General features: G+C 49.5%; 1 protein-coding gene across 1 annotated transcript; it reads left to right on the top strand.

The window, feature by feature from the left end:
* Nucleotides 1-1,221: 1,221 nt before the first annotated feature.
* On the top strand, nucleotides 1,222-11,847 carry CLEC17A (C-type lectin domain containing 17A). Its single transcript, XM_008059488.1, has 9 exons — nucleotides 1,222-1,264; nucleotides 1,386-1,463; nucleotides 3,359-3,400; nucleotides 4,541-4,678; nucleotides 4,764-4,820; nucleotides 8,259-8,354; nucleotides 8,666-8,817; nucleotides 10,965-11,074; nucleotides 11,715-11,847. The coding sequence occupies exons 1-9, from the start codon at nucleotides 1,222-1,224 to the stop codon at nucleotides 11,845-11,847; spliced, it is 849 nt and encodes a 282-aa protein (XP_008057679.1).
* Nucleotides 11,848-12,067: the final 220 nt, after the last annotated feature.

Raw genomic sequence — 12,067 nt, 5'->3', positions numbered from 1 at the left:
GTATAACAAATGTGAGCCACTGCACCCAGCCTGATGGCAGCCCTTTTGAGAAACACAGGTACACTGCTGTCTTGGGAGCTTCCGTGGCTTCCCTTGGCTCATGGGAAACTCTCACATCCTTGCCATACCAAAAGATGCGGCCGCTCCCGCTGGGCCCCCTTTTATCCATGTCTGTCATTTTGCTGTTTGCTGATTTGGTTGTGAGTCAAAACCCCAATCCCTGGTTTGCTCATGGGGTGGGAGTAGGCTTCTCCTTCTCTCTGTAACTTTATTTTTATTTATATTTATTTTGAGTCAGGTCTCACTCTGTCACCCAGGCTGGAATGCAGTGGCACAATCATGGCTCACCACAGCCTCAGTCTCCTGGGCTCAGGTGATCTTTGTATCTCAGCCTCCCGAGTAGTTGGGAGTATAGGCTGTCGTGCCTGGCTAATTTTCTAAAAATTTTTTTGTAGAGACAAGGTCTCACTATGTTGCCCAGGCTGGTCTTGAACTCCTGGGCTCAAGGAATCCTCTCACCTCAGCCTCCCACAGTGCTAGGATTACAAGTGTGAGCCACTGTGCTCAGCCCAACTTTATTTTTTATTTCTTTGAGACAGTCTTGCTCTGTCACACAGGCTGGAGTGCAAGTGACGCAATCATGGCTCACTACAACCTCGATCTTAGGGCTCAGGCAATCCTCCTTCTTGGACCTTCCAAATAGCTGGGACTACAGGTAAATGCCACCATGGCTGACTAATTTAAATTTTTTTTAGTAGAGACAGGGTCTCTCTGTGTTGGCCAGGCTGGTCTTCACCTCCTGGCCTCAAGTGATCCTCTCTTGCCTCAGCTTTCCAAAGTGCTGGGATTATGGGCGTGAGCCATCACGCTGGCTCTGTTTTATTATTTTTGTAATAATAATACTTTGCCACTATTGCAAATAAAATATGTGTAAAAATGTTATTGTTTATTTCCATGTCTCTTTACTGGTTTATTGTCTCTCCTGTCTAGACTGAAGGGAGGAGCTTATCCACTGTGATGTCTATGTATGAACCTGAATTGGAGAGAAAGACAGTGTGTGCGGGGGCCTTGGGCTTCCCCTCAAGATGGATTTGCATGTATTTTGGTTCTTAAAGGAAAAGGGAACTGAGTGGGGCCCCAGACGTTTGAGTAGAAGGGACAGGAGGCAGAAGCTGCCAAGCCCTGGCTGTCATTTCTCAGGGTCCTGGTGTAGCTGCAGCCATGTTCAACCTGTACACAAGTGCTGGTCACCCGGACCTGCCAGGTAAGGGCCTGACCAGGCTCAGGTTGGGGCCAGATCCCCTCACTTTGGGGCGGCTGGGACCAGAGACCATGCCTGAGGGATGGAGAATGGCCTGGGCTCTGATTTGCCTTTTCTCTGGAAGGGACTACCGAGGAGGAGGAGGAGGATGAGGATTATGAGAACACAGCTCCACCCTACAAGGACCTTCCTCCCAAGCCACGTGAGAGGAACTTTCTGGAGTGTGACTGAGGGGAATAGAGGGAACTGGGTTTGGAACAGAGCAAGATTCCCGTCTCTCTCGGTGGCTCAGCCTGTAATCCCGCGCCTTTGGGAGGCTGAGGTGAGTGGATTGCCTGAGCCCACGGGTTCGAGACCCGCCTGGGCAACTTGGCGAGACCTCATCTCTACAATAAATCAGAAATTAGCGGGCGTGGTAGCGCGTGCCTGTAATTCCGGCTACTCGGAAGGCTGAGGCGTAAGGATCACTGGAGCCCAGCAGGTCGAGGCTGTGGTGGCCAGGAGCGGCCACTGCACTCCAGTCTGGGCGACAGAGTGAGACTCCAACTCGGAAAAAAAAAAAAGATCTCATCTCTCAAAGGAAACCCACCCCCTTCCTTTCCATCCTCTCTCCTTTTGATCAAACACTTCAAAGAGACGCTCAGAGAAGGGAACTGTGAATTCTCTGCTCACTATATGTTTTTCTTTTTTGAGTCGGAGTCTCACTCTGTTGCCCAGGCTGGAGTGCAGTGGCACAATCATGGCTCACTGCTACCTCAACCTCCTGGGCTCAGGCGATCCTTCTGCCTCAACCTTTCGAGTAGTTGGGACTACAGGCTAATTAAAAAAAATTTTTTTTTAAAGACAAGGTCTCATTATGTTGCCTAGGCTGGTATTCCTTAAAATATTTTAGAGAGTGGAAAAAAGAAAATAGCCTGAACAGTGAAACTGTTTCAACTGATGGGAAATGTTCATCTCTTAAGCGTGCCTTTAACTTGGGTGACCACCTCCCCTAGTTTTCCCAAGACTGAGGGATTTCCTGGGATGTGAGACTTTCAGTTTTTTTTTTTTTCTTTTTGAGTTGGAGTCTCACTCTGTCACCCAGACTGGAGTGCAGTGGCCGCTCCCGGCCACCGCAGCCTCGACCTGCTGGGCTCCGGCGATCCTTCCGCCTCAGCCTTCCAAGTAGCTGGAACTATAGGCGTGCACTACCACACCCATCTAATTTTTGATTTATTGTAGAGATGAGGTCTCGCCAAGTTGGCCAGGCGGGTCTCGAACCCGTGGGCTCAGGTAATCCACTCACCTTGGCCTCCCAAAGTGCTGGGATTACAGGCTGAGCCACCGAGCCCGGCCTACTTTCAGTTTTAATATTGGGAGATTTGGCCAGGTGTGGTGACTCATACCCGTAATCCCAGCACTTTGGGAGGCCAAGGTGGGAAGATTGATTGAGTGCAGGAGTTTGAGACCAGCCTGGGCAACATAGCAAGATTCCCATCTCTATTAAATAGCAAGTAAAAAAATGGGGAGAGTCCCAGGCAATCCAGGTTGATTGGTCACTCTTCCTCAGCCCTGTCTCCATCCCTAATCCCAATTCCATTCTTTCGTTCAACCTCCTACTGCAGTGCTAACTCTGTTTCCATCATTTCTTCTGATCTTCCCATCCTTGCCCTAATCCCGAGCTTCTCCATTCCAGGCTCAGCTGCTCCCTCAAGACCTCCAAGGGCAGGTGAGTTGGGTTTGGGGGTGCAGGAGCCCCAGTGCCTGCTTCGCCCTGCTCTGAACCTGAGCAGCCATTCCCCTCTCCTCAGAGAAGAAAACAGATAATTGGCAGTAGCGAGATACTGCCGGTGAGGGTGTGGAGGTGGGACGCATCGATAAGGGTACCTGATGTCAAACCAGGCAAAGTGGGTCCAAAGGGAGGCCCAAACTTTACCTGTACAATAACCACTTGTATACCTAATCCTGAATTGCACCCCACATCTTTAACATAAAGAAAGGGAACACCCCACTTCCTTGCAAGCCCCAAAGATGGCAGGTGAGAGCCGAGGCTGGGATCGTCTGCTCACCTGGCAGAAGCCGTCCTAGAATGACCATTGTCCTTCTGATCCCGTGCAGGCCTGGACCTCACCCCTGCCGTGAGCACATCCCCTTCACTGGGTGAGTAGGGGAAAGACTCTTTAAGAAGCCCAAGTGGGGACGCCTGGAAGTATCCTTTCACTCCCCCAATTTTTTCTATTTTTTTTAGTTGAGGTGTCACTTGGTCACCCAGGCTGGAGCGCAGTGGTACAATCACAACTCACTGCAGCCTCGACCTGCTAGGCTCCGGCGATCCTCCCACCTCAGCCTCCCGAGTGGCTGAGACAACAGGTGCATAACACCACGCTCAGCTAATCTGTTGGTTTTGTTTTTGTTTTTTTTTTTGCAGAGGCAAGGGTTTTGCTATGTTGCCCAGGCTTGTCTCGAACTCCTGGACTCAAGCGATCCGCCTAGGCCTCCCAAAGTGTGGGGATTATAGGCGTGTGCCACTGTGCCTGGCTCCAGGGACCCAGGGTGTTTGCTAGCTACTCTCAGATGCTGCCTCCTGCTTGTGTAAGATATGGGAAATATTCTCTGCCCCAGAAGCAAGGGTCTATAAGCTTTCTTGAAGAGAGAACAGCTTGGGCAGGGGCTTCTGAGAGTCGGAGATGATGCAGCCTAGATATTAAGAGCAGGCTGGGCGTGGTGGCTCACATCTGTAATCCCGGCACTTTGGGAGGTCAAGGTGAGAGGATCACTTGAGTCCAGGAGTTTGAGACCAGCCTGGGCAACATAGTGAGACCTCATTTCTACAAAAATTAAAGCATTAGTTGGGAGACTGAAGCGGGAGGATCGCCAGAGCACAGGAGGTTGAGGCTGTGGTGAGCTGTGATGGTGCCACTGCACTCCAGCCTGGGTGAGACCCTGACTCAAAAAAAAGAAAAAGATATTAAGAACAAAGCTGGGTTCGAGTTGTGCACAACCTCACCAAGCCTCAGTTTACTTCCTTGCAAAATGGGAATGATATTTATGTTTCATCATAAGAGGGAGGGATCCAATAAGCTAAGAAAGGTGTCCCGTGATGCTCAGCACACAGGCAATGCTCCATAAATGCCCTGGGCTTCCCCAGGGCTCACTCCCCCAACCCTCTCTCGCTGACCCCATCTGGTGAAACAGTCATGCGACATACCTCTGTTCCCTGCTCTTAGAGAAAGGCTGAAGGGTCCCTTCCTCACCCTCTGAAGCACTGGCATCAGTCTCTCTGTCCCCACCCCACCCCAGCCACTCCAGCATCCCAGCGCCACCAGGAGTCTGGAGGTCCTAGGTGTTGCCCGGCGGAGAGGCTGGTGTGCCTGTGGCTGCTGGTGGTGATGACCCTGCTCCTGGGCTGTGCCGGTCTGGCTGTGACCCTGATTAAGTGTGAGTAGGGCCAGGATGGGGCATGGAGAGAGACTGGGGGTGGGGCTGGGGAGAAACTGGGCCTGAACTGGAATCCTCCTCGTAGACCAGGAGGTGGTGGAAGAGCTGAGGACCTTTCGGCAGACAATGTGGGAAGCAAACGGTGAGTGCTTTCTGTCTTTCCTTCACGCCACGCGTGTTGAGCACCAACCCAATCTTCAAACCCAATTCCAAGGTCAATTCCATCCCTGTCTTTGCTAGACACTGTGCCAGGGACCAGGGGGCAGAAGGGTGAACACATTCTTGCCCTATGGTGTGTGTGTATGTGTGTGTGTGTGTGTCTAGACTTCCACTATCCAATATGGTGGCCACAAGTGAGAACTTGTCTCAAGAAAAAATTCAAATGGCTGTTGGACACTTGAAATATGGCCAGTCTAAACTGAGATGAGCTGTAAGTATGAAATACACTGGGCTGAGTGTGGTGGCTTATGTCTGTGATCCCATCACTTTGGGAGGCTGAGGCGGGAGGATTGCTTGAGGCCAGGAGTACAAGACCAGCCTGCACAATGTAGCAAGATCCAGTCTCTACAAAAAATAACTTAAAAATTTAACCAGGTGTGGGTGCACACAACTGTAGTCCTAGCCACTTGAGAGGCTGAGGTTGGAGGATCACTTGAGCCCAGGAGTTCAAGGCTGCAGTAAGCAATGGTTTCACCACAGTCTTCCAGCCTGCCAACAGAACAAAACTCTGTCTCTCTCAAACAAACAAACAAACAAACAAATAAACAAACAAATAAATACATACTGATTTCAAAGACAAAAAGAATGTGAAATATCTGACTAATTTTTTTTTTTTTTTGAGTTGGAGTCTCATTCTGTCGCCCAGACTGGAGTGCAGTGGCACGCTCCCGGCCACCGCAGCCTTGACCTGCTGGCCTCCGGCGATCCTTCCGCCTCAGCCTTCCAAGGAGCCGGAATTACAGGCGTGTGCTATCACGCCCGGCTAATTTTTGATTTATTGTAGAGGTGAGGTCTCGAACTCATGGGCTCAAGCAATCCACTCACCTTGGCCTCCCAAAGTGCTGGGATTACAGGCTGAGACACCAAGTCTGGCCTAATTTTTTTAAAACATTGATTCACTTTGAAATGATAATGATAGGTGATGAATAAAAAATATTCAAGCCAGGCATGGTGAAATGTAGCTGAAATCCCAGCTCCCTGGGGCAGGAGGATGTCTTGAGCCCAGGAGGTTGAGGCCAGTCTGAGCCTAGGCAACACAGTGAGAACTTGACTCAAAAAAAAAATTTCAATTAGCTTTGCCTGCTTCTTTTGATAAAATAAAAATGTGGCTACTAGCAAGTTAAAAATGATATAATTAGTTCATAGTATAGACTTATTGGACAGCACAGACATAGACAGCCATTAAACAAATTATTGCCCAAATAAGTATAAAACTCCAAATTTTAATGAATAATCCAAAAGAAGAGGGATGTGGTTTTATAAAAATGACTAACAAGGAAAAAAAAAAAAAACTAACAAGGAGGCCAGGTATGGTGACTCACGCTTGTAACCCGCACTTTGGGAGGCCGAGGCAGGAGGATCGCTTGAGCCTCGGAGTTTGAGACCAGCCTGGTTAACATAGCAAGAACTTGTGTCTCCAAAAATTAAAAAAAGTTAACTGGGCATGGTGGCACATGCCTGTAGTCCCAGCTACTCAGGAGGCTGAGGCAGGAGGATTGTTTGAGCCCAGGAGTCGGAGGCTGTGGTGAGCCGTGATTGTGTCACTGTACTCCAGCCTGAGTGATGGAGTGAGATCTCAAAAAAAAAAAAAAAAAAAAATGTCTAACAAGGAATCTTGATTGTGTGTTTGGTGGGGAGGGTCACAGAGGGCTTCCCTAGGGAAATGGTGCTGCAGCTGCTTGACGGAAGAGGAGAGAACGAATTAATCAGATAGGGGCTTGAGAGTTTCCAGCACGTGCAAAAACCCTGTGGTAGGAAGAAATGATGTGAACACAAGGGAGGAGGACAGTGTAGGTGGGCAGGTGAGAGTAGGAGGGGCTTGGAGATAAGATGGACAGGACAGCCTGGGCAGCACAGCAAGACCTCATTTTTACAAAACTTAAAAAAAAAAAAAAAAAAAGTGCTGGGCATGGTGGTGCATGCCTGTCATTCCAGCTCCTAGGGAAGCTGAGGCCGGAGGATCGCTTGAGCCCAGGAATTTGAGACTGCAGTGAACCATAATGGTGCCACTGTGGCACTCCAGCCTGGGTGACAGAGTGAGGCCTTGACTAAAAAAAAAAAAAATTGACTGGGCTCGGAGGCTCAGTCTGTAATCCCGTGCCTTGGGAGGCTGAGGAGAGTGAATTCCCTGAGCCCGTGGGTTCAAGACCCGCCTGGGCAACTTGGTGAGACCTCATCTCTACAATAAATATAGAAATTAGCCGGGTGTGGTAGTGCATGCCTGTAGTTCCGGCTACTCGGAAGGCTGAGGCGGAAGGATCACCAGAAACCAGCAAGTTGAGGCTGTGGTGGCTGGGAGCGGCCACTGCACTCCAGTCTGGGTGACAGAGTGAGACTCCAACTCAAAAAAAGAAAATTGATGGGAGCTGAAGATGATTTGGGAAGGATGGTGAGAAAGAGGGAAGGGTGCCAAGGATAACTTATGTTTCTAACTTATGTGTATGTTTTGACCAACCGAAGGCCCATCTACTGATCTCGTGAGTGTTGGGAGAAACCATGGTTTGAATAGTGAGGATGCACACATTAGTTGTAGAAGAACCTTCTCGGCTGGAAAGGCTCTTGCCATGACCACCAAAGTATGAAGAATGCCCTATCTGCCTTGCCCCACGCAGCATGCCAAACCATGGTTCTGCTCAAGACCCACCTATAGCTTCTCCTTGCCTGGAGTTCTGTGGGGAGCCTTAAGCTTGGCAGTTGAGGAGTTCAAGTTCAAGAGCTCATCCTACTTTGACCTCCAGCTGCTCTGAGCTTCCACTCGCCCCTATGGCAACAGCCTTCCCCAGCACACTGGCTGTGTATCTCTGCTTCTGAGATAGACCCTGCCTGGTGTACCCACTTCCCCACGTAACAGAATCACCCTTCCTTCAAAACTCACCTCCTCCAGGGAACCCACCATCCCCACCCTTCCCCAAGTCCCAGAGATTGATCCCTCCTCCGAGCCCCTCTAGGATTCCTGAGCCCTGAGTGTGTGTGTGTTTTAGAGACAGGGTCTCTGCCACCCAGGTTGACATGCAATGGAGTGATCATAGCACTCTGCAGCCTTGAAGTCCTGGGATCAAGCCTCCTGAGTAGCTGGGACTACTGGTGCATGTCATCATGCCCAACTAATTATTATTATTTTTTTGTAGAGATGGAGTCTTGTTATGTTGCCCAGGCTGGTCTCAAACTCCTGCCTCAAGCAATCCTTCTGCCTCAGTCTCCCAAAGTGCTAGCATTACAGGAGTCAGCCACCGTGCTTGGCCTACATGGGGTATTTGAGTTCAAGCACAACCTACTGGAATGGGGATATAGTGGCGAGCTCAACTCTTACTTCCCTCTGATGTGTCTGAAGTCAGTGGTGCTAACCCATCCTTTCTGGCAGTGACTGGCATGGCAGGACTGGCTGGCCTGAAGAAGGACATTGACCGTATAAGAGCTGACACCAACCAGTCCCGGGGGAAACTTTGGGGCTTATTAGGTGAGTAGGACTTGGGGAACTGCCCAGAGTTGGGGAACATAGCAGAACCAGCACAATGCACCACTCCATGGAAGTGATTCTCAGTGCATTCTCTGTGAATGGTGCCCCCTGGAGTTGAGCAGTGCACAGCCTGAACAACCATACACATAGATGTAGTGGCGAGCACAACTCTTGCTTTTCCTGCCTCACTATGCTGAGTACCTGGGACTACAGGTGCATGCCATGAAGTCCAGCTAATTTTTTTTTTTTTTTACCATGTACATGGCTCTGGCTGTGGAACTACCCTGACCAACATCCTATTCTGTCCCTAGAGTGTTCCGGAATCACCTGCCCTGAAGGTTGGCTCCCCTTTGAATGTACGTGTTACTACTTCTCCCCAAGCACCAGGTCATGGGATGAAGCCCGGGAATTCTGCCAGGACAATTTCTCTCACTTGGTCATCGTCAGTAGCTTTGCTGAGCAGGTGAGCTGTTCTCACTGAGCCTTTAAGAATCAACAGGGTCAGTTTGCCTCTGTTCCAGGATTCACGTATCCTTCCTTTCTCTGGATGGGGAAAAATTGGAGTTGCCCTTAAATTTTATTTCTTTATTTATTACTTCAGGAATTACTTTTTAGCTACGAAACTTTTATTTAATTTTCTGAGTCAGAGTCTTATTCTGTCACCCAGGCTAGAGTGCAGTGGCAGGATCATGACTCACTGCAGCCTCAACCTCCGGAGCTCAGATGATCCTTCTGCCTCAGCCTCCAGGGTAGCTGAGACTACAGGTGCACACCACCATGCCCAGCTAATTTACGGATTTTTACAGCCACCGCAGTCTCGACTTGCTGGGCTCAGGGAATCTTTCCACCTCAGCTTTCCAAGTAGCTGGAACCATAGGAGTGCACCACCACTCCCAGCTAATTTTTGATTTGTTGTAGAGATGAGGTCTCATCAAGTTGCCTAGGCTGGTCTCAAACCCCTGGGCTCAGGCAGTCCTCTCACTCTGCCTCCCAAAGTGCTGGGATTATAGGCGTGAACCACTGCGCCTGGCCTTGAGCTACTGAAATTTTATAACAAGCTCTTAACCTCTGCATGAGATAGTCTCATGCCTCTGCGGTGTCCCAGTCTTCCATCAGCCAGGGCTTTCGACTGGGTCTGGAGGGTTTGCTACCTCTTTCTGCTGTTACTGGGAACAAGGGATCTTTCTGTTTCTTCTACCTTACTCTGGCATCTAAGAGACTGTGAGTTCTTGTCTAATTGGACGGGATGGGCAGCCTTTTCTTCTCTCTAGCTTCCTGTCACCTCCCTGGGGCTTTACCCAGGAAAGAGTGCCCAGAGCCCTTCTGCTTTTTTGAGTCATCAGACCCACCTGGGGTTTTTGCCATCCCCTGGGGCTCACCAGGGATGAGGTGCAGAATTCCTCCCTCTGGAACCCATCGCATGCACATCTTCATAAATTCCCTCCTTTGCCATCTCTCCTTTCTACATTTTAGAAAATCTCGGTCTGGTGATAAGTTGGGTGAGTGAGGTGTGATTTGCATACAGTAAAATGCACAAATCTTAATTGTATTTTCAGTGCGTTTTGACAAATGTATGCACCCATGCAGCTGTCAACCCGGCAGAGCTTACAATCTTGTCACCACCCCAGAAAGTCCTCTCATATCCTTTCCTAGTTAATCTGCCCTGCCCCCACCTAGACTCATTGGTCTGACCTCTCTCATCATAAATTAGTTTGCTTGAAGAGAAGTTGCTTTTAACCACATTTTCTTCCCAATCTTTTATCTTTTTATTTTTATTTTTTAGTTGGGGTCTTACTCTGTTACCCAGGCTGGAGTGCAGTGGCACAATCACAATCACGGCTCACTGCAGCCTCAATCATATGGGCTCAGGTGAGCCTCCTGCCTCAGCCTCCAGAGTAGCTGGGACTACAGGTGTGAGCTATCATGTCCAGCTAATTTTTTTTTTTTTTTGGGTAGAGACAAGGTCTTGCTCTGTTGAACTCCTGGGCTCAAGTGATCCTCCTTCCTCAGCCTCCCAAAGTGCCGGGATTATAGGCACCCAGGCTGTCTTTGTCTCTTGTCCTTTCTTTTCTTTCAAAGACCTGGGCTTTTGAAATACCAAAACCAGGAGGTCCCTGTCCTCTACTTTTCCTGAAGCAATCAGTTCCTTTGCTGTCTGGACAAAGATTAAAGCTTCAGGGTGAGATAAAAGTACTGGGGAAACCAAAAAAGCATCAGTTGCTATTGTTAAAATGGTCACTTAAATGTTATAATGCTAAATGTTAAGATGTCACAGTACTCGTGACACTGTTTTGAGCGCTTGAAGCATAGGAACCTATTTAATCCTCTCAACAGTCCTATAAAGGGGTTGCTACTGTTAACCCATTTACAGATGAAACTGAGGCACAGAGCAGTTCACAGATGGCATGAGAAAAAGTAGCACGATGATCCTCACCACATAGGCCACCATGGGAGGGAGGCATGAAGCTTGCTCTGCATACCACGGGGACTGGGAGGGGTGTAGAGGGTGGCACTCCTGAGCCCTACATGTGTGGCGCATAGCAAAGGGCGTGCCCTCACCCTGAGGGTGGAGTAGAGGAACTGATGGCTGAATGGAGTTTGTACTTGCAGAATTTTTTGGCCAAGGCTCATGATTCTCCTTGGATGTACTGGCTGGGGCTGAGTGACAGGGACCAAGAAGGGGACTGGAGGTGGCTGGATGGGTCACCTGTCACGTTAAGGCAAGTACTCAGCGCTCTTGGGGTTCCTCTGCTTCCTTCGTGGGCCCAAACAGTGGGGAGAGGAGATGGTGGGGTACGTGCTTGAAGGAGGCAGGAGTTGGTTCTTTCTGGTACAGCTGTACTCATTTTATTTTAATATTTTTATACATATATTTTCAAATTATTAAATAAAGACGGGGGGGCCTCACTATGTTGGCCAGGCTGGTCTCAAACTCCTAGCCTCAAGTGATCCTCTCACCTCAGCCTCTCAAAGTGCTGGGATTACAGGCATGAGCCACCTGTATTCATTTTAGTACTTATTTTAAATACAGAAACATTTCTCTTCCGGTTGGTAAATTGTCATCGCCCCCTAAGGCCCCGAGAGTACCCCTGCTGCCCCTTGATTCTAATGATGAAGAGTTAGTGCTTGTCACAGAAGGGACGTGGGGACCCTAACTGTGGGGGATGGGAGCCACTGCACCCGGCTACATGGTTGCTCACTAGAGCCCAGAGTCCACACAGCTCACTAAAGCCTTTGCATTGTGCGGCTCTATGAACTTGGATAAAGGCATGATGCCTTGTGCTCACTCTGCCAGTATCACGCAGAAGAGTTTTGCCACCTGCAAATCCCCCTCTCCTGCCCACTTTTTCCTCCATCCAGCTTCTGGGAGCCAGAGGAACCCAATAACATCAACAACGAGGACTGCGCTAGCATGAACAGAGGCGGCACCTGGAATGACCTCTCTTGCTTCAAAACTGCTCATTGGATTTGTGAGCGGAAATGTTCCTGCTGAATCCCAGGGCTGATGCCACAGGTCCCTCGCCGAGGGTCCCTCACTCTCAGAGATGAGAATCTCTTGTCCTTTCATAGGCGGTCCCACCTCTTTGTGAACTGACATGGATGTGCCCCAAATGGCTTTAGCACAGTGGATGTAGCAAGTTCCCAGGCCATTTCCAGGGTGAGGACTTGGGCTCTTCCCAATAGAGGATGAGCAGGAGGGCTTGGAAGTGGGT

The sequence above is a fragment of the Carlito syrichta genome, unplaced genomic scaffold, assembly GCF_000164805.1.
Source record: "Carlito syrichta isolate Samal-C Ts95f unplaced genomic scaffold, Tarsius_syrichta-2.0.1 Scaffold304165, whole genome shotgun sequence".
In the NCBI taxonomy this organism is placed as follows: domain Eukaryota; kingdom Metazoa; phylum Chordata; class Mammalia; order Primates; family Tarsiidae; genus Carlito; species Carlito syrichta.
This window is presented reverse-complemented; position numbering and strand designations above follow the sequence as displayed.